Source organism: Aquarana catesbeiana, linkage group LG13 (assembly GCF_042186555.1).
Source record: "Aquarana catesbeiana isolate 2022-GZ linkage group LG13, ASM4218655v1, whole genome shotgun sequence".
NCBI classification, from domain to species: Eukaryota; Metazoa; Chordata; class Amphibia; order Anura; family Ranidae; genus Aquarana; species Aquarana catesbeiana.
In genome coordinates this window covers 30,603,133-30,625,777 of record NC_133336.1, presented here as the reverse complement: position 1 = coordinate 30,625,777, position 22,645 = coordinate 30,603,133, and the positions used below count along the sequence as shown (strand labels likewise).

Here is a 22,645-nt window from a genome sequence, read left to right as displayed (position 1 = left end):
GACCACATTCAGGCTAATGTGGAATTCATCCGTAAGGATTTTGACTCCTTCCGTGGCCAGATGACTGAGGTGGAACAGAGGGTCTCTCAGACTGAAAACATGTTATGTGACCATGGGGCTGATATACACACCCTAAAAACTAAGATTAAGGCATTAGAGGCTCAGACTGAAGATGTTGAAAATCGTAACAGGAGAAATCATCTGCGCATTTTGGGCCTCCCTGAGGGTGCTGACCCCACTACCTTTGCTGAGCGTCTGCTGCAACAATTGCTTCATTCTGCTCGTATTTTTCCGTGTTGTGTTTTTTTGGGGTTTTTTTGTGGAGCGAGCTCACCACATACCCCCCACTAGGGGGCCCCAGGGAGCACCACCCCACACTTTCATCTTTACATTGCTCCATTTCCATGATCGTGACCTGGTGATGAGAAAGTCCAGATCCCAAGGTGAATTTACGCTTTGAAAATACCAAACTCCTGATCTTTCTGGATTATTCGCTGGAAACACAGAGGAAACGAAAACCCTTTGACGCGGTGAGAGCCAGACTCCACTCAAAGAGTGTTAAATACAGTATGTTTCCGGCCAGACTGCAGGTGAAAGACGGTGAGTCTGTTTGTTTTTTACAACCCCTAAGGAGGCCTCAGCCTGGATTGACACCCTGCCTCGACGCTGATCATTGCTGCTGACCGATCTTCTAAATAGGTTGTGGATTTCAAGTGCCTCCTAGGCCTACGATCCTACTACACTGGCTGATGACTGGCTCCTTCACTACTATACTTCATGTCGCCAGTTCACGACAGGTCCCATGGTTCTACACGGGGAAGGAAATGTTCTTTTGTCACCCCCTGACGCATCCTTTGTTACTCCGGCCTGGATATCAGGACTATCCACTCTCCCCCCGTTCTCTTATGGCCTGTGTCATTACACCTACTGCCCTATGCAGTTATGCTGCTCAATTTTGTACCCCCAGTGACCGCTGGGAGACTGCACCCACATTTCTGATCCGGTCCCGAACTGTGTGCTACATGCTTGCTAATTGACTGCCGGACTGTGGATGCCGTTCTGCTCGCGTCTTTGCCTCTGTTTCGGGTTGGGTTATTAAAGCGGAGTTCCACACAAAAATGGAACTTCCGCTTTTCAGAACCCTCCCCCCCTCCGGTGTCACATTTGGCACCTTTCAGGGGGGAGGGGGGTGCAGATACCTGTCTAAGACAGGTATTTGCACCCACTTCCGGCATAGACTCCCATGGGAGTCTATGCCTCTTCCCGTCCCGACCGCGCTGTCTGCTGGGAACACACAGCTCCCAGGAGAGAGCGGGGACTACTAGGGATGCGCAGCGCGACTCGCGCATGCGCAGTAGGGAACCGGGAAGTGAAGCCGCAACGCTTCACTTCCTGATTCCCTCACGTAGGATGGCGGCGGCAGCTGCCGAGAACCGAGCAGGTTCTCGGCGTCCCCTGCCGATATCGCTGGACCCCGGGACAGGTAAGTGGCAATGTATTAAAAATCAGCAGCTGCAGTATTTGTAGCTGCTGGCTTTTAATATTTTTTTTTTTTTTGACGGTGTGGGTGAACCCCCGCTTTAAGCCTCCCCAGGGTAAGGGTTGGGGTTGGCGGGGTGTGGGGGGGTTGGTTGGGACTTTATTGTTGTATTTCTTTCTTTTATTTCAACTTTACAAGCAATGTGCCCCTTCATATCACAGGGTACCATGTATTGCATGCACTGTTTAATGCGGTTGTCCGGGTTCTGCTCCTAGGCCCTTTTTGGATCTCCTTGCCTAATTCTGTGATGCCTAGGGCATATGCCTGACTGTAACATGTTGTGTTGGAACGCCAGTGGTCTGAACTTCTCTGTGAAGAGGTCCCTGGCTTTTCAATTTTTGAATGCCTACCATCTCCAGATTTGTATTTTACAAGAGACCCATTTAGTGGGCAGTAAACTCTTGAGTCTTAAGAAACCCTTGGTAGGACACCACTACCACTCCTCATATACCAATTATTCCCGGGGGGGTCAGAATTTTAATTTGCAAGTCTCTTGCATTTAGGCTACTGGCACTGGACCCGGACACCTGCTACATGCCATGGTGGATAAATTGGAACTGGTGGGGCTGTACCTACCCCCCCCCCCCCCCCCCACCTTCATGAGACTGCTTAATCAATTGATTACCAAAATTGTTGCCTACTCTACGGATAATGCGGTGATTCTTGGAGATTTCAACATGGTCCCAGATCCTGGGATGGACAGACTCTCCACCGGGACATGTACTCCCTCAGGACTGTCCGCTTGGACGGAAGCCTCCAGCAGATGTGTGGAGATGGCGCCATCCTTATCAACGTGCCTACACCTGTCATTCTGCCGCGCATAAAACCTTTTCCCGGATAGACCTAGTCTATGCTGGAGGATCTGTCCTTTCTAGAATTCGGGACATCTCCATCCTTCCTTGTGGCATTTCGGGCCATGCCCCTCTTGCTTTGAAACTGAATGTGTCTACTGCCCCACAGGACAGTCTGTGTCGTTTATCCAGGTTCTGGTTGTCTGATTCGATGGTTTCTGAGCTGTACAGATCTGACATGATACTCTACTGGAAGGATCAGGACCATTCTATATCTCTGTCCACCTCTTGTGACACTTTTAAAGCATTCTCTAGAGGCAGCCTGCAATCTTACGTCCATAGGGGCTTGCGGGAGGATCTTCTGAGGGCAGAAGAGAGAGTGGCTGCCCTTGAGGTGGAGTACTCCCTGTTACGGGCTTCCCGAGTGTACTCTGATTTTTAGGCGGCATTGAGAGATGTTCTTTTGCTCCGAACATCTGCTACTAAAACCCAGCTGTTACATCAATCCCAACGCATATTCGAACATGGGGAAAAAAACTGTGAGTATATTGGCTAGGGAGAGCTCTTCACCCATGTCTTTCTCGGGCATTTGTGACTGATGGGTCGCTGCTGACTGATCCTGCCTCCATTAATGCATGTTTTGCATTGTTTTATCAAGAGCTATATAGCTCCTGGATGGTGGGCACGGACGAGGAACTATACGAATACCTGGAGGAAATTGAGCTGCCATGCTTAAAATCTACTTTTAGAGATCTTTAAGGCATATGCAGAGGAACTGCTCCCTACATTCAGGCTTCTACTCCAAAAGGCCTTAAAGGGGGGATCTCTTCCCCTTTCCGTGGCTGAAGCAGTTGTTGTGGTCCTTCTTAAACCTGGTAAGGCTCTGGAGCAGTGCTCCTCGTAGCGGCCAATATCCCTCCTTAATGTGGATGCAAAAATGTTGGCTAAGGTCCTAGGCCGGTCGATTGAACACTGATCACTGCTTTGGTACATGCGGATCAATCCGGATTTATGCCGGGTAGGGGAACCGACATTAATATACACATTACACATCTCTCTAGGTTGGCCTCCCTGGATGCCGAAAAGGCTTTTGATTCAGTGGAGTGGCGCTACCTCTGGGCCGTCCTGTGTAAATTTGGATTCGGCTCTCGGTTTATTAAATGGCTCCAATTGATTTACCATAACCCTATGGCCCGAATACGCACTAATACTTAGTTGTCCTCGCCTTTCCCCCTGACTCGGGGTACCAGGCATGGATGCCCGCTCTTCCTGGGCCTGTTTGCACTGGCAATGGAACCTCTGGCAGTGCGAATTAGGTCTGCTCTCTCGGTTAAGGGCATACAGGTGGGAGTGATTGCATGCAGGGATATTTTTTTTTCTACAAAAATATTCCTGAAAGACATTTCCTCTCTCCCCCCGGCCCTTCAAATCATTGATGTGTTTGGCTCGTTCTCGGGCATTAAGGTCAATTGAGGGAAGTCACTCTTGTTCCCATCACACGCCCCGGACTCCTGCACCCAGATTAGTACTCCATTGACCTGGACTACTGAATTTAAATATTTAGGGGTGGTGATAAAGGCCCCCTTGTCCTCATTTTGAGCTGAACCTCTTGCCATTGCTTAGGACCTTCTCCCAGACATGTGTGGCCTGGAGGTCTCTCCCTCTTACACCAGTGGGTAGAGTGAACCTTGTAAAGATGGTATATTTGCCTAAGTTCCTTTTTATCTCTTCCTTAATTCCCCCTCCAGCCTCCTTCTTTAACAAACTACGGGGAATTATATCATCCTTTGTGTGGAATGGGAGGCCTCCGCATTTGGCCATCTCTACTTTACAGCTCCCTCTCACTCAGGGGGGGTCTGTCCCTACCTAACTTTCAGGCTTACTCATGGGTGGTGGTCCTGGTAACAGTGAGGTGGTGGTTCTCCCAACCTAAAGACAACCCAGTGGTTACTGGAGGCGGCCATCATGGGGTCATACTCCACCCTTAGTAACTTGGTGTTCGGAGGAACAAAATCGCACCCCGGAATTACAGATCTGATGAGTACCACTATCTCAGTATGGCACAGGGCGAGGGTCCGTTATAGATCTCCAGAGACATACTCCCCTCCAAATCCCCCACATCTGAATAAAGCTCCTGATCGCAGGTTTGGGCGATAAGAGTGATGGTGAATCTTTAAACATGTTTCAGGCAGCAAATTGTACTCCTTCCCTGACCTTTAAAGATGTGTATATATTACCAAGGTGGATGTTGTTCCACTACTACCAACTTCGCAACGCATTTCTTAAGCATTTCCCAGCCTCTCTCACCCTAGAATCAGACCCTGTTGAAGGGTTGCTAATTGCCAAGGTACTAGACAAGCCTTTATCTTCCCTGTACTTCCGCCTATCTATAACCCATACTAATAAATTAGAAAAGACCTTTGACAAGTGGAGAGTGGTCATCCCTGGCCTGACTGAGGAGGATTGGGAAGGTTGTTTTGTCCTCTTATGTGACTAATATGATCTCAGCCAGAGTCCATTTCCTACAAGTTAAGTTCTTTCTTGGGGCCTACTTCACCCCAAAAAGATTGACAATCATGAACCCGGGGGCCCCGGTGCCCTGTCCCAGATGTGGTATGCAGGCGGCTTCTTTCCTCCATATTGTCTGGTCTTGTCCACCCTTGCTGCCTTTTGGTCAGAGATTCTCACTGATCTTAATCGGATAACCTTTTTAACCCTCGAGTTGGATCCCAGGTTTATGTTGCTCAATGTGTTTGGCACTAAAGTTAAGGGCCGTTATACTAAGCTGCTCTTAAGTTATGCCACCTTTTATGCACGTAGGGAGATATTTCTCCATTGGAAACATGCTGCACCGCCCACAGTATTTACTTGGCGCTCTGTTTTAAACTCTGTGTTGCCACTGTGTAGAATCACTTACCTTAACAGGAATTGCCCTAGCAAATTCAATAAAATCTGGTCGGGATGGATAGACGATTGGGGCTCAGAGATTGCAGACAATTATCTAGGTCATGAAGCTGTGCCTTGATAAATACATACTTATGCGGTCTCTCACCCTTTGTTACCTATCATACTAATCTTTTTACTTGGGGTCCCTTCTCTCCCTCCCTACATGCCATTGCTTCAGTGTGCATTTGCCGATTGATGTCGGCACATGCACGATATCTCCTAAACCGTTCAGGTTTAGGAGATATCCAGGGTAGCTACGGGTAAGCCTTATTATAGGCTTACCTGTGGCAAAAAGTGTGTTTGTAAGGGTTTACAACCACTTTTAAAAACTGCGGTATGTAAACTGTTGATCAGGGTAATTTGGGTAGTTTCTATTGTCATTATGATTTTAACCAGTTGCCGACCACCGCACGACGATGTACGTCGACAGAGCGGCACGGGCAGGCAAAAGGGCTTACCTGTACGTCCTTGCCTGCCCGCGGGTGGGGGGTCCGATCCCCTGACACACACCCCCCCCCCCCCCCCCCTGGTGCCTGCGGCGGTCGGCAAATCTCCCACGGCGATCGGTGGTGAGGGGGAGGCCATCCATTCGTGGCCCCCCCCTCGCGATCGCTCCCAGCCAATGGGATCATTTCCCTGCCTCTGTATTGTACACAGAGGCAGAGGAAATGATGTCATCTCTCCTCGGCTCCGTATTTTCCGTTCCGGCGCCGAGGAGAGAAGACTGTAAAGTGAGTGCACAACACACACACACACAGTAGAACATGCCAGGCACACAAAACACCCCGATCGCCCCCCAATCACCCCCCCCCCCCCCCCCCCCGTCACAAACTGACACCAAGCAGTTTTTTTTTTTTTTTTTTTTTCTGATTTACTGCATGGTGTCAGTTTGTGACAGTTACTGTGTTAGGTCAGTTACTGTTAGGCCCCCTTTAGGTCTAGGATACCCCCCTAACCCCCCCTAATAAAGTTTTAACCCCTTGATCACCCCCCGTCACCAGTGTCACTAAGCGATCATTTTTCTGATCGCTGTATTAGTGTCGCTGGTGACGCTAGTTAGGGAGGTAAATATTTAGGTTCGCCGTCAGCGTTTTATAGCGAAAGGGACCCCCATATACTACCTAATAAATGTTTTAACCCCTTGATTGCCCCCTAGTTAACCCTTTCACCACTGATCACCGTATAACCGTTGCGGGTGACGCTGGTTAGTTCCTTTATTTTTTATAGTGTCAGGGCACCCGCTGTTTATTACCAAATAAAGGTTTAGCCCCCTGATCGCCCGGCGGTGATATGCGTCGCCCCAGGCAGCGTCAGATTAGCGCCAGTACCGATAACACCCATGCACGCAGCATACGCCTCCCTTAGTGGTATATTATCTGTACGGATCAATATCTGATCCGATCAGATCTATACTAGTGTCCCCAGCAGTTTAGGGTTCCCAAAAACGCAGTGTTAGCGGGATCAGCCCAGATACCTGCTAGCACCTGCGTTTTGCCCCTCCGCCCAGCCCAGCCCAGCCCACCCAATTACAGTATCGATCGATCACTGTCACTTACAAAACACTAAACACATAACTGCAGCGTTCGCAGAGTCAGGCCTGATCCCTGCGATTGCTAACAGTTTTTTTTGGTAGCATTTTGGTGAACTGGCAAGCACCAGCCCCAGGGAGCGTCAGATTAGCGCCAGTACCGCTAACACCCACGCACGCACCGTACGCCTCCCTTAGTGGTATAGTATCTGAACGGATCAATATCTAATCCGATCAGATCTATACTAGCGTCCCCAGCAGTTTAGGGTTCCCAAAAATGCAGTGTTAGCGGGATCAGCCCAGATACCTGCTAGCACCTGCGTTTTGCCCCTCCGCCCGGCCCAGCCCAGCCCAGCCCACCCAAGTGCAGTATCGATCGATCACTGTCACTTACAAAACACTAAATGCATAACTGCAGCGTTCGCAGAGTCAGGCCTGATCCCTGCGATCGCTAACAGTTTTTTTGGTAGCATTTTGATGAACTGGCAAGCGCCAGCGGCCTAGTACACCCCGGTCGTAGTCAAACCAGCACTGCAGTAACACTTGGTGACGTGGCGAGTCCCATAAGTGCAGTTCAAGCTGGTGAGGTGGCAAGCACAAATAGTGTCCAGCTGCCACCAAGAAGAAGACAAACACCGGCCCGTCGTGCCCATAGTGCCCTTCCTGCTTCATTCGCCAATCCTAATTGGGAACCCACCACTTCTGCAGCCCCCGTACATCCCCCATTCACATCCCCAACCAAATGCAGTCGGCTGCATGAGAGGCATTTTTATGTCCTCCCGAGTACCCCTACCCAACGAACCCCCTCAAAAAAGATGTTGTGTCTGCAGCAAGCGCGGATATAGGCGTGACACCCGCTATTATTGTCCCTCCTGTCCTGACAATCCTGGTCTTTGCATTGGTGAATGTTTTGAACGCTACCATTCACTAGTTGAGTATTAGCGTAGGGTACAGCATTCCACAGACTAGGCACACTTTCACAGGGTCTCCCAAGATGCCATCGCATTTTGAGAGACCCGAACCTGGAAGCGATTACAGTTACAAAAAAAGTGTAAAAAAAAAACACAAACAAAAATAATAGTTGTGTCTCTCTCTCTCTCTCTCTCTCTCTCTCTCTCTCTCTCTCTCTCTCTCTCTCTCCTCTCTCTCTCTCTCTCTCTCTCTCTCTCTCTCTCTCCTCTCTCTCTCTCTCTCTCTCTCCTCTCTCTCTCTCTCTCTCTCTCTCTCTCTCTCTCTCTCTCTCTCTCTCTCTCTCTCTCTCTCTCTCCTCTTTTTTACTGTATTCTATTCTGCAATGTTTTATTGTTATTATGTTTTATCATGTTTGCTTTTCAGGTATGCAATTTTTTATACTTTACCGTTTACTGTGTTTTATTGTTACCATTTTTTTGTCTTCAGGTACGCCATTCACGACTTTGAGTGGTTATACCAGAATGATGCTTGCAGGTTTAGGTATCATCTTGGTATCATCCTTTTCAGCCAGCGGTCGGCTTTCATGGAAAAGCAATCCTAGCGGCTAATTAGCCTCTAGACTGCTTTTACAAGCCGTGGGAGGGAATGCGCCCCCCCCCCCCTCCCCACCGTCTTCCGTGTTTTTCTCTGGCTCTCCTGTCTCAACAGGGAACCTGAGAATGCAGCCGGTGATTCAGCCAGCTGACCATAGAGCTGATCAGAGACCAGAGTGGCTCCAAACATCTCTATGGCCTAAGAAACCGGAAGCTACGAGCATTTTATGACTTCGATTTCGCCGGATGTAAATAGCGCCATTGGGAAATTGGGGAAGCATTTTATCACACGATCTTGGTGTGGTCAGATGCTTTGAGAGCAGAGGAGAAATCTAAGGTCTAATAGACCCCAATTTTTTCAAAAAAGAGTACCTGTCACTACCTATTGCTATCATAGGGGATATTTACATTCCCTGAGATAACAATATAAATGATTAAAAAAAAAAATGAAAGGAACAGTTTAAAAATAAGATAAAAAAGCAAAAAAATAATAAAGAAAAAAAAAAAAAAGCACCCCTGTCCCCCCTGCTCTCGCGCTAAGGCGAACGCAAGCGTCGGTCTGGCGTCAAATGTAAACAGCAATTGCACCATGCATGTGAGGTATCACCACGAAGGTCAGATCGAGGGCAGTAATTTTAGCAGTAGACCTCCTCTGTAAATCTAAAGTGGTAACCTGTAAAGGCTTTTAAAGGCTTTTAAAATGTATTTATTTTGTTGCCACTGCACGTTTGTGCGCAATTTTAAAGCATGTCATGTTTGGTATCCATGTACTCGGCCTAAGATCATCTTTTTTATTTCATCAAACATTTGGGCAATATAGTGTGTTTTAGTGCATTAAAATGTAAAAAAGTGTGTTTTTTCCCCAAAAAATGCGTTTGAAAAATCGCTGCGCAAATACTGTGTGAAAAAAAAATATGAAAAAAATATGAAACACCCACCATTTTAATCTGTAGGGCATTTGCTTTAAAAAATATATAATGTTTGGGGGTTCAAAGTAATTTTCTTGCAAAAAAAAATAATTTTTTCATGTAATCAAAAAGTGTCAGAAAGGGCTTTGTCTTCAAGTGGTTAGAAGAGTGGGTGATGTGTGACATAAGCTTCTAAATGTTGTGCATAAAATGCCAGGACAGTTCAAACCCCCCCCCCCCAAATTACCCCATTTTGGAAAGTAGACACCCCAAGCTATTTGCTGAGAGTCATGTCTAGTCCATGGAATATTTTATATTGTGACACAAGTTGCGGGAAAGAGACAAATTTTTTTTTTTTTTGCACAAAGTTGTCACTAAATGATATATTGCTCAAACATGCCATGGGAATATGTGAAATTACACCCCAAAATACATTCTGTTGCTTCTCCTGAGTATGGGGATACCACATGTGTGGGACTTTTTGGGAGCCTAGCCGCGCACGGGGCCCCGAAAACCAAGCACCGCCTTCAGGCTTTCTAAGGGCGTAAATTTTTAATTTCACTCTTCACTGCCTATCACAGTTTCTGGGGCCATGGAATGCCCAGGTGGCACAAAACCCCCCCAAATGACCCCATTTTGGAAAGTAGACACCCCAAGCTATTTGCTGAGCGGTATAGTGAGTATTTTGCAGACCTCACTTTTTGTCACAAAGTTTTGAAAATTAAAAAAAGAAAAAAAACATTTTTTTTCTTGTCTTTCTTCATTTTCAAAAACAAATGAGAGCTGCAAAATACTCACCATGCCTCTCAGCAAATAGCTTGGGGTGTCTACTTTCCAAAATGGGGTCATTTGGGGGGGGGGTTGTGCCACCTGGGCATTCCATGGCCTCCGAAACTGTGATAGGCAGTGAAGAGTGAAATCAAAAATGTACACCCTTAGAAATCCTGAAGGCGGTGCTTGGTTTTCGGGGCCCCGTACGCGGCTAGGCTCCTAAAAAGTCCCACACATGTGGTGTCCCCGTACTCAGGAGAAGCAGCTAAATGTATTTTGGGGTGCAATTCCACATATGCCCATGGCCTGTGTGAGCAATATATCATTTAGTGACAACTTTGTGCAAAAAAAAAAAAAATTGTCACTTTCCCGCAACTTGTGTCAAAATATTAAATATTCCATGGACTCAACATGCCTCTCAGCAAATAGCTTGGGGTGTCTACTTTCCAAAATGGGGTCATTTGGGGGGGTTTTGTGCCATCTGGGCATTTTATGGCGTTCAAAACTGTGATAGGTAGTGAGGAGTAAAATCAAAAATGTACGCCCTTAGAAATCCTGAAGGCAGTGATTGGTTTTCGGGGCCCCGTACGCGGCTAGGCTCCCAAAAAGTCCCACACATGTGGTATCCCCATACTCAGGAGAAGCAGCTAAATGTATTTTGGGGTGCAATTCCACATATGCCCATGGCCTGTGTGAGCAATATATCATTTAGTGACAACTTTTTGTATTTTTTTTTTTTTTTTTTTTGTCATTATTCAATCACTTGGGACAAAAAAAATGAATATTCAATGGGCTCAACATGCCTCTCAGCAATTTCCTTGGGGTGTCTACTTTCCAAAATGGGGTCATTTGGGGGGGTTTTGTACTGCCCTGCCATTTTAGCACCTCAAGAAACGACGTAGGCAGTCATAAATTAAAGGCTGTGTAAATTCCAGAAAATGTACCCTAGTTTGTAGGCGCTATAACTTTTGCGCAAACCAATGAATATATACTTATTGACATTTTTTTTTACCAAAGACATGTGGCCGAATACATTTTGGCCTAAATGTATGACTAAAATTGAGTTTATTGGATTTTTTTTAGAACAAAAAGTAGAAAATATCATTTTTTTTTTTCAAAATTTTCGGTCTTTTTACGTGTATAGCGCAAAAAATAAAAACGGCAGAGGTGATCAAATCCCACAAATAGAGCTTTCTTTTGATGGTAAGAAAAGGACGCAAATTTCGTTTGGGTACAGCATTGCATGACCGCGCAATTAGCCGTTAAAGCGACGCAGTGCCAAATTGTAAAAAGTGCTCTGGTCAGGAAGGGGGTAAATCCTTCTGGGGCTGAAGTGGTTAAAAAAGTTAAACGCAGTTAAATGGCTTCAGCCAAACACTAACCATGAGTGAAAGAAAAGTTTTTGTGTTATCATTAATATTCTCTGAAAAATGGCCAAGAAATCATAAATTCTGCCAGGGTATGTAAACTTAGGAGCACAACTGTAAACGGGGTTGTCCAAAGTTGACACTTCTCTATGTGTGTGTGTGTGTGTGTGTGTGTATATATATAGTGTAGCCATACCTTACATTGCTTATCTGTATTTATGGGGGTGTCCATATCTCACTATTTTATTTATTTATTTATTTATTTATATATATATATATATATATATTTTAGTGTCCATAATTAACATTGGTGAATCTCATTTCTTATACTGGCAGGTCCCCGCAGGAGAAGCCACAAAATGGCGAAGGGGTAATTATCCTGGATAATGTAACGATTAGCATGCCGGCATCAGAGTGCACATTAGTGCGAGACCTCAGCCTGCGTGTGAGTAAAGGGAATAATCTTCTGATCAGTGGAGAGACTGGCAGTGGGAAATCCTCCATTCTACGCGTTCTAGCCGGACTGTGGAAGACGAAACATGGTACGTCTCACGAGTGTCACTGTATGCCACTCTGCTAACACTTTCTCTCCTTCCCTCTCTCCATCACATAATATACTCAAATTTGGTTCTGTGTTTTCTAGGGACTTCTTACTGACACTATATATAGACACATTGTCTGTGTAACTTTGTGTGGTTGGTGCTGATTGCCTGCTATGCCGCCATCTTATCTCTGACACTCTTCTTTCTCGTGTTCTGATGTCTCCCTGTTCCTCTGTCTCACAAGGTCGTATGCCTCCTTAGGTCGGGTATCTGTCCTCACTCCGTTTGGTCCTCACGGTGTTCTTTTCCTGCCACAAAAATCATTCCTGAGTGACGGAAGCCTAAGAGAGCAGGTGAGGCCACATGATGTGTTTTGGGGGTCATTTGGAAGAGAGAGAGAGAGAGTCCTCTGAAGCAAGAACATTTGCAGGAGTCTTGTACATGTGTGGCGGCACCAGTAGCCCTGCCACAGCACTCGTAACACATATTTTGTGTTTTCAGGTGATCTACCCACTGAAGGAGATATACCCAAATTCTGGTGAGTTACCAGGGGTGGCCTATTTATTTTGTTCATAAACGACCTGGATGATGGGGGTAAACCATTCAATCTCTGTATTTGCGGACGATGCTAAGCAGGGCAATAACTTCTCCGCAGGATGTGTAAACCTTTCAAAAAGATCTGAACAAATTAATGGGGTGGGCAACTACATGGAAAATGAGGTTTAAGCACATGCCGACCAGCCGCCGCAGTTGTACTGCGACAGAATGGCACGGCTGGGCGGAACGACGTTATGTAGCGTCGCTTCGCCCTGTGGCCACTAGGGGGCGCGCACGCTCCCCGAGCCGATGCGAGTGCACGGCAGTCTCGATCACCACCGGACTCTCGCGATCGCTCGGGGCACACGGAGAACCCGGAACTGTGTGTATAAACACACAGTTTCCGGTTCTCTGAGGGGAGAACTGACAGATCGTCTGTTCATACAGAGTATGAACAGCGATCTGGTCGCTTCCCTGCACAGTCCCCTCCCCCCTTCAGTTAGAACACACACTAGGACACACATTAACCCCTTCACTGCCCCCTAGTGTTAACCCCTTCACTGCCAGTGACGTTCTTACAGTAATCAATGCATTTTTAATCGCACTGATCGCTGTATTAATGCCAATGGTCCCAAAAATGAGTCAAAATTGTCCAACGCGTCCGCCATAATGTCGCAGTCACAATAAAAATCGCTGATTGCCACCATTACTAGTTAAAAAAAAAAAAAAAGTATTAATAAAAATGGCAAAAAAAATCCCCTATTTTGTAGATGCTATAACTTTTGCGCAAACCAATCAATATACGCTTATTGGGATTTTTTTTTAATTTTTTTTTTTTTTACCAAAAATACGTAGAAGAATGCATATCGGCCTAAACTGAGAAAAAAATGGGTTTCTTTTATATATTTTTTATAGCAAAAAGTAAAAAATGCGTTTTTTTTTTTTTTTTTTCAAAATTGTTGCTCTTTTTGTTTATAGCGCAAAAAATAAAAACCGCCAAATTGATCAAATACCACCAAAAGAAAGCTCTATTTGTGGGAAAAAAGGAGGTCAATTTTGTTTGGGAGCCATGTTGCGCGACTGCGCAATTGTCAGTTAAAGCGACGCAGTGCCGAATCGCAAAAAGTGCTCTGGTCCTTGGCCAGCCAAATGGTCCGGGGCTGAAGAGGTTAATGTATAAAAATGTAAAATAATGCATTTGGGTGGCAAAAATATATATGCAATCTATACACTGGGGGGAGAACCTCTGGGGGAATCTAGGATGGAAAAGGACCTGGGGGTCCTAGTAGATGATAGGCTCAGCAATGGCATGCAATGCCAAGCTGCTGCTAACAAAGCAAACAGAATATTGGCATTAAAAAGGGGATCAATTCCAGAGATAAAACGATAATTCTCCCGCTCTACAAGACTCTGGTCCGGCCGCACCTGGAGTATGATGTCCAGTTCTGGGCACCAGTCCTCAGGAAGGGTGTGCTGGAAATGGAGCGAGTACAAAGAAGGGCAACAAAGCTAATAAAGGGTCTGGAGGATATTAGTTATGAGGAAAGGTTGCGAGCACTGAACTTATTCTCTCTGGAGAAGAGACGCTTGAGAGGGGATATGATTTCAATTTACAAATGCCGTACTGGTGACCCCACAATAGGGATAAAACTTTTTCGTGGAAGGGAGTTTTACAAGACAGGTGGCCACTCATTAAAATTAGAAGAAAAGAGGTTTAGCCTTAAACTAGGTAGAGGGTTCCTTACTGTAAGAGCGGCAAGGATGTGGAATTCCCTTCCACAGGCGGTGGTCCCAGCGGAGGACATCGATAGTTTCAAAAAACTATTAGATAAGCACCTGAACGACCGCAACACACAGGGATATACAATGTAATACTGACATATAATCACACACATAGGTTGGACTTGATGGACTTGTGTCTTTTTTCAACCTCACCTACTATGTAACTATGGCCACCCCTGGTTACATAGTTACAATGTGCTGTCTGACCTTCATCAGCTGTGCTTACACAAGGCCTTATGTATTTGAAGTGTCTGAAAGAGGGACTGTCTGTGTTGGATGTGACCAATCTCTAGAAGAGGGAGGCAGTGCAAGGACATACAGGGCCAGTGCACCCACTAGGCGAATTAGGCAGCCGCCTGGGACGCAGCTGACCCTTGCCTCTTCTTGTCGCCCACCCCCCCTCCCCACTCCCGGCAGAGCCGCTGATGGGGGACCCGGACAGTGCAGCTTCTCACCTCTCCCTTCCATCGGCTTTCACATGCTGGAGGGAGAGGGACGTCTGTGTAACAAGGCAGGCAGCCAATAGCGCTGCTCTTCTGAGTGGGAGGGCGTGACTTTTAAGTTGCTCCACCTCCCACTACCTCCTTAGCCAATCAGATTGTCCAGCCCGCCACATTTGACCAGAAGATGCTAAAGGCCAGAGCAGGGCGGGATGGAGAGGATCCGACATACCTGAGTTATGAAGAAGGTATGAGATAAAACATGTCACAATGATTTTCTCAATGATGTAGAAATGTATCAGTGTGTTCTCCTTCTTCTCCCGTGCTGTGTGTGGAAAATGCAGTGATGGAGGGATGACTTCCCCTCTGTCTTCTCACACTGCTTCTTATCTCTGTTTTTATTTACACTGAACACAGGAAAGGAGAATGCTGATTAGACTACTGCAAGACACTGCAACTTCAGCTCTTTCTATAGCTATATGTGCCAGAGTCCATCCATGATTTGTTTGACCTTTTATTTGTTTTCTTGGAAGGAATTAGGTTGGTCAGGCTGGGAGCTTCTCAGACCTGTTAACCATTTACTGTCCTCCTGTGCTTGAGAAATGACTGTTAGTAAAGTTTTTTTTTTTTTGGCACATTGTTATATCTTGTAAACTCCTGTTTACATAGTGCAGTGATCAATGTTTTTCCACACTGGTCACTGCTAGCCTAGGAAACACTTGTACCATGTCTGCAGTCTCTGACCATCTCCTGTATCATGTCTGCAGTCTCTGACCATCTCCTGTATCATGTCTGCAGTCTCTGACCATCTCCTGTACTGTGTCTGCAGTCTCTGACCATCTCCTGTACTATGTCTGCAGTCTCTGACCGTCTCCTGTACTATGTCTGCAGTCTCTGGCCGTCTCCTGTAGTATTTCTGCAATAAAAGGGGGCTACAGGCATGGTAGGTGGTGAGGGAAGAGGGCTGTGGGAGCAGTGGGTGGTAAGGCAAGGGAGGCTGCAGGCACAGTAGATGAGGAAAGGGGTCCCAGGTGCAATGGGTGGTGATGGAAGGAGTGCCTAGGCACAAGTTGTGGTTAAGGCGGGGCTGTAGAGAAAATTTTAATGTATCATACAGGACAAGGGGCTTCATAATCCAGAGCCCACCAAAATCCTCAGCACCAGGCCTATGATGCTCCTAATCCAGGCCGAACGGCCAGGGTCGCAAAGGTCGCACAGGTCGCACTTGCAATCGGCCCTGGCGTTTACAGTGAAATAATTAAAAAATGCACTGACAGATTGTCACACAATACACACTGGGATCTGTGATCAAAGAGTGTGTTGTGCTATTATTTAATGACACTGCACAAAGCCATTCAGTGTGGTGTTTTTTTTTTTTGGGGGGGGGGGGGTGCAAGTAGCTGGTCTTGCCTAGGGTGCAAAATAGTCTAGCACCGGCCCTGAGGACATATCTCTGGAAGAGGGAGGCAGTGCTGTGACAAATCTGTGGAATGAGCAGACAGTGCACTGATACATCTCTGGGGGTGATGAAGGTGCAGTGCCATGTCTCTGGAGGGAGAGGTGTTGCAGTGACACATTTCTGGACATGGAGGAGGTGCAGTGACACATGTCTGGAGGGGGTAGCTGGTGCAATGACCTATCCTGGGCTAGTGGTGGTGCAATTACATGTGTCTGGTTGGGTAGCCAGTGCAGTGACACGTCTCTGATGGGTGAGATGGTTACATGACTCTTGTGGCAGTGGGTAGGGTGAAGTCACACATCTCTGGAAGGGGGGCAGGGGGTGCAAAGTGACTTGTCTCTGAAGGGTGTTGTGGAATGGCCTTACAGTGACGCGTATGTCTTCACATTTCTTGTTCCTGTCTCAGGTCGGATGGATGATGACAGAATACTCAGATCACTGGAAATGTCAGGCCTGGTAAGACAAGGGAAAGTCACACGTGTACTTGCAATGAGGTGTGTGTGTGTGCCCTTTCTGGTCCTGCTCTATGGTTGGTCCTGGTCTCCTTCTTGCTTCTGTTCTATGGTTGGTCCCTGTCTCCTTCCTGGTCCTGTTCTCTGGTGCATCCCTGTCCCCTTCCCGACCCTGTTCTCTGGTGAGTCTCTTTCCCCCTTTCTGGTCCTGTTCTGTGGTGAGTCCCTTTCCCCTTCCTGGTCATGTTCTCTGGTTCCACTAATAAGCTCTCAAAGTAATGTATAAAGAGCTGTATGTACACTCATGTAGTACAGGTTGTCTGGGGTCGGTTGTATATGGGGCTCTTTTCATGTTGTTTTCTCTGTGGCAGACATCTCTGGTGAGCAGGACGGGGGGCCTGGACCAGGCAGCGGACTGGAATTGGTGAGCCTTATACATACTCTATATATTACATGGGGTGTATGTGTGGTATGTCTGTTCTGATTCAAATTTTATTTTTTTTATTTTTCCAGGCCAGAGGTTCTATCCCCTGGGGAAATTCAGCGTTTGGGCTTTTCTCGCTTGTTTTATCTGCAGCCTAAATATGCAGGTGAGATATACATAGGAACTCTGTGATGTATGTGTACTGCAGTGGAATCTGCCAAAAACGGGGCATCAGAGGACAGGGATGGTCTCATCCAGGGTGACCCAGCCCAGAGGAGTCAAAGGACAAGCGGAGTCTCATCCAGGGAAGTCGGCTGTCTGTCTTTTGCACTCTTTAGCTATCAGGACAGCTGGCATTGTGTGTGTGACGGTTTGAAATGTTTTTTCACTGTAATACAGCAAGAAAATACTTTGAGGAAATGGAGGCAGAGACACTCCAGTTTTGACCCCCCCCTCCTTTTTTTTTTTTTTTTTTTTTTTTTTTTTTTTTTTAATTCACCTTATTTTTCAGATTTTCTTTTTCTCTAGCTACTTTTCCACTGGTCATAGTATAACCTGGAATAGACCAAACACTGCACCTGGTGTGATTAAGACAGGCCAACAGGGGGCTCCACATTTTTTTTTCTACTGTAAGGAAATAAAGGATTTAAAAAAACCTCACCCTGTGAGTACACCCCATCGGATGCTCAGTTGAGCCACAGAATGTTGTCATTGCAGATACCTCTGTCGGGTCCCGTGGAGATGTTGGTGTGGGTTTCTAGTGTGGGGTCACCTAGAGATGTTTGTGTGGGTGTCTACGGTGTCGTCACCTGGAGATGTTCATGTGTTCCTATCTTACCGTCCCGTGTGATCTCTTCAATACACACTCAGAACTGTTTCTGTCTTCTCTCTTAGTACTGGATGAGGCAAGCAGTGCGCTCAGTGAAGATGCGGAGACGGAGTTATACACGCACTGTACCCAGATGGGGATGACCCTAATTAGCGTTGGGCACAGACGCAGCTTGCAGGAGGTGAGAGACCCCAGACTGCATGACAAGCCAGGAAATCCGTGTGCAATGTCTTAAAGGGAAAGTACAGTGGTTTATTTTCTTTATTATGGCCAGGACTAAGGCCCCTTTCACACTGATGGACCGATCAGGTCCGCCTGTCAGGTTTTTTAGGGGGACCTGATCGGACCATCCATCCGCTCATGTGTCCCCTGACACCTGCCGACATCTGATCCAGTCCTGTTCGCTAAAAAGAGAGGGCTGGGGATCCATTCCCCATCCATCTGGCGGATCAGATGACAGATGGAAATGGACCACTGGTCTCCACAGCCTATAGAAGAGAGCGGTCTGTGTCCACTCTGCTCAGTGGACACGGATCTGTCATCAGCCAGAGAGATCAGCCGTTGGGCGGGCAGATCTGCTGGCGGAATCTACCACTGAGAAAATGGCCTAAAAAGTAAAATGAAAAGTAAATGTTTTGTTTTTTGTTAGGTAAAATATGTACATGAATATTTTGTATTTTTCTGTCTAGTCAGCAGGAGGACTAGTTTTTAACCTCTTTAACTCCCAAATGACATAGCTAGGTGTTTAGAGAGTTCAGAGAATTATTCAGAATAAACTCCGTCCCTTTCCACCCTGTTTAGCCATATAGAGTGGCAATTGGAGAGACAGCCTGAAGGCAGACAACTTCTGCTGAGCTGTTTCGCTCAAACACACGGCTCCATAATTTCTGTGTCATGTATAAATGTTTATTTGTAAAATGTGTGATTTGCAAACATAAGCTTAGTTAGCATTATTCAATTACGTTTGGCTAAGAACCATTATAGTTCCTGTTAGGCATTGGTGAACAGGGGTTGGTAAATGATCCTGGCATTCATGTGGCACAGTGAGGCCTGTCTGTTCTTTACATAAACCACTTTCTCTCTTCACAGTTTCACCACCTGGAGCTCAGACTCGGTCCTGGCGGACAGTGGGAGCTGCGGCGATTGAGAAAATCTTGATTGCTTGCTACTAACCAAACAGAGGAGCTGGTCATGGTCCACCCTCCACTTTGTTAATCAGGAAGTGATGGACAATGTACAATAAATTTTACTTTTTTTATTTATTTTTTTACTTATTGCAGTCTGCAGCTTTTTCCTAATCTCCCCTCTTGACCGCTGTAAAAAGGTCTCTTCATCTGGTTGTCTTCTCATTGCTGCACTTCCCTCTGAGAGATGGACAGAGCTGTACAGTAGACAGAATAGTTCAGACAGACAGACATCTGCCTGCAGTACAGGATTGGAGGAAGGATTTGGGAAATATTTTGGCAGGCTTCTCTCATCGCTGATTCAACCATCTCTTGCAGTCTTGACTGGACTGGAAGTGTCCATGGCAGAGAAGATCTGTTCTCTGTGCAGTCCATGCCCTACTAAGGTGGGAACCTCCACCCAGACATACCAGGTCACAGCAATCTGACTTCTCTCCTATTATCCCAGGCCTTATATTTACCAAAGCTATGTGTTGTCTTGGACAAGAAGTCAAGCTACAACTGAAGCAGCAAAAAGATAACCAGCACAATGCCCTCTGGGATCGTGTTCATAAACAGGTCTTTTTTATTTGCTGTCAGCCAGGGAATATATGCTGGTACTAGTGCTCAGTGTTTTTGTTTTTTTTAATTGTATGAAATTAAAGGAGCAGTACAGCCAGAGTTCATTTGGCTGTACTTCTGCTATGGATCACAAGAGTGCCGATTATTCTGCACTCCTGTGACCCATTTTCAGTGAAGCCCGCTGTCGGCTGATGTCACAGAGCTGGTCCAGGCTGGGGACAAATTGCAACCATACCAGCGAGCTGCTGAGAGCCTGAGCCAGCTTAAGTGAGCATGGGGGGGTTGTTGGTTGAGCAGATAGCGGTGACTGACAGTCAGAGCACTGAGAACCGAGCGGTCAGTGGTGTTTGATCGCTCGGTTCCCAGCCTTCGAGCCAGCGGGGGGACAGATGCAGCATCAGACCAATGCTGCATCCACCTAGGTAACTATGATTTCTCAAAAAAAAACTAAACTTCTCTTTTAGCCTATTGCTGACCAATTTCTCCTTTTACATCACATTGGCGCTTATTTACTAAAGGCAAATCCACTTTGCACTACAAGTGTACTGCTAATGCACTTGTAAGTGCAGTCGCTGTAGATCTGAGGGGGGCATGCAAGGAAAATAAAAAGACAGACTTTTTCCTTGTACATGATTGGATGATGAAATCAACAGAGCTTCCCCTCATTTCAGATTTTCCCCTCAGATCTACATCGACTGCACTTCAAAGTGCATTAGCAGTGCACTTGTAGTGCAAAGTGGATTTGCCTTTAATATGTCGACCCCATAGATTTCATTGTTACCCTTTTGCGGGTTAGTCTAATATTGCTTGATGGTGAAACCTCCATCAGTAGTAGTGTTTGGTGGAGTTGGGCCACCATAGCAGGTGCAATTGGTTGTACATATGATCCAGGTAGATCATGTATGAAATAACTAATGTGGACGCACCAGGAATATGTACACATGTTTATTTTACAGAGTTTTCACAACAATCACAGTTAACCCAACCATTTTGGTGTCTGTACATATTTACACGGCTGACATCCAGCAGACAGGAGTTGAACTGTCCATTGTATGTAAAAGTGGAATCATTCGACTCTTCCTGACAGATAAAGCTGCAGGCAGGTGTCATGTATCCTTGTGTGTAGAGAGACGTGTAGAGCACATTTTCTGCACATGCTTAGCGCACACATGTATGTCCATCATAGGCAGGCTCAACGTGTGCAGAAAATCCACCACTGCTCTATTCTGACTCCCCTGCGGCTTTGTGTTGCTAGGTAAAATTTGGATGTGAGTAAGCGCCCTTATCCGTGGCTCAGAAGTTGTTGCAGAAGAAACCAGCATTTCCTGGTAATTGGATCCCCAGCAAAGTCATTTTCTTTTAGACACTAGAGTCTTCCTGGACCCCAGTTTCCCCCTCCGCCTGCTCATCGTGTTCCTCCTCTCTGCTTGCCTCTTTCACTGGTGTTTCGCAGTTTGTACTTTGCAGGACCTTGGCGCTGTGTTCCTGGGCTCGAGCGCGCAGGGCAGCAATACTGTTTTCTCTTAGTTCCTCCTCAGAGATGGCAGCTGGGCGCTCGGCCTCTCTTCTTTCTTTCACCTCTGCGTTGGCTATTGCTGGTGCCTCTCGGTCTGACTGTTCGGCTGCCTCTAGAGACTTCTTGTGCATCCCTGCAAAGAATTGTTGGTATTCTGGTTTAGAAAATCGTCTGGGCATTGACAGGCCATCTTGAACTGAAAACAGCAAAGATAAAGAAGACTTTAGAGAATTGAAAAACAGAGGCTCTAACAGGCTGACCAGAGTCCAGGGAGCACAGAATGGGCCGTGTGTCCCACAGAAGACAATGCAAATTCCAGAATAGTTATGGTACACAATACTGTAAGTATCAGGGAAGAAAAGACATGGAAGGTATTAGCCAGGTATGGAGAAACTATAAGGTACTGAGAGAGGACAGGCATTAGTATGTTTTGTGAGGACAGGAGGAGAGGGTAGATGATCCTGGATGCAAGCAAGGGGAGGAGATGTGGGCTATTTGGTAAGGACAGGAGCAGAGAACAAACCATGTAGAGATGGAAAGGGTAGAAGATGCGGATGGATTGAGGAGACTCTTTCGGTTTTACCAAGGGTGGAAGAGATGCAGAAATGTATAGTACACAAAAAGTGTAGACAGAGGGTACAGACCGAGACATCAAGGGCAGGATCACAGTTAGAAATCATGCCCCCCCCCCCTCCCCTCTCCCCCTTGGGGTGCAGTGGAACAGCGGGACTGACTTTATCCGCTCTAACTCCAAAAATAAAAAAAGTCCCTCTTCTGCTCCAACCTCATGGGCCCCTCTGTTGCCCTGATGGAGCCCAAGGAAATGTAGTTTAAGCTTTGGTAAGCAAGTAGGAGTGGGAGTTGTGGTCTAGTAAAATCCATTTATTCATATAGGCAGAAATGAACAATAAAGCTGCCCTGGGCCCCCCTGTTTAGTTGATGATGGGGCCTGGGTCCAGTACAACAGGACTGGTTGTACTGCCTTATCAGTGACCCAGATCAAGGGTACCAGGTATGACATGAAGAGAAACCCTTGGAACAGATAGGGGAGGAGAGACTAGAATATATTAGGAGTGCAAGGGCAGAAGTGGAGACACTTAAGAATTCAGAGTGAGGCTAGGAGGAAGTAGTGAAGGATTTTTGGGTACATGCAAGTAGAAGGCGTCTGAGGCATAAAGTGAGGACAGGAGAAGACCAGTAGAAGATAAGGATTGATGGAAGAGTTACAACAGATCCAAGCAAAGGTGGCAGAGGTAGAGACAAGTAGGAAATAGCTGTGAGGAAGAAGAGGAGACGCAGAGGGTACAGTTAAAGATATGTAGGATACCAGGTGGAAACAGTTGAAGGAGATGTAGTGGGTACAGGTAGAGACTCCTTGGATACAGGTTTGGGACAAGATGTACAAATGGCGACGCGTAGGGAACCATGTGTGAAGGACACATGAGCAATGGATAATGTGAAGTGATTGAGGACCCAGACTGGCATTTATAGAATAGACATTGGCTTAGGGTGTGTAGTTCCAGAAGTTATTTAACAAAGGTCACTGATTACTTGTGAACAAAT

General features: G+C 46.4%; 2 protein-coding genes across 3 annotated transcripts in view; one reads left to right on the top strand and one right to left on the bottom strand.

Annotated features, from left to right (window-relative positions):
* ABCD4 (ATP binding cassette subfamily D member 4) overlaps positions 1-19,079 on the top strand; it is a 38,679-nt gene extending 19,600 nt beyond the window's left edge. Inside the window, exons 12-19 of the mRNA XM_073610029.1 lie at positions 11,693-11,898; positions 12,160-12,251; positions 12,400-12,436; positions 16,523-16,572; positions 16,940-16,992; positions 17,082-17,158; positions 17,887-18,002; positions 18,911-19,079. Coding sequence (XP_073466130.1) covers positions 11,693-11,898; positions 12,160-12,251; positions 12,400-12,436; positions 16,523-16,572; positions 16,940-16,992; positions 17,082-17,158; positions 17,887-18,002; positions 18,911-18,979 — 700 coding nt within the window. The 3' untranslated portion in view covers positions 18,980-19,079. The remainder of the gene's footprint in view (positions 1-11,692; positions 11,899-12,159; positions 12,252-12,399; positions 12,437-16,522; positions 16,573-16,939; positions 16,993-17,081; positions 17,159-17,886; positions 18,003-18,910) is intronic.
* A 1,270-nt stretch (positions 19,080-20,349) lies between these two features.
* VSX2 (visual system homeobox 2) overlaps positions 20,350-22,645 on the bottom strand; it is a 45,211-nt gene continuing 42,915 nt past the window's right edge. Inside the window, exon 5 of one of the 2 annotated variants that reach the window (XM_073610580.1) lies at positions 20,350-21,215. In XM_073610580.1, coding sequence (XP_073466681.1) covers positions 20,926-21,215 — 290 coding nt within the window. In that variant the 3' untranslated portion in view covers positions 20,350-20,925. Of the gene's footprint in view, positions 21,279-22,645 lie in introns of both variants that reach the window. The other variant, XM_073610579.1, reaches the window with a different exon arrangement.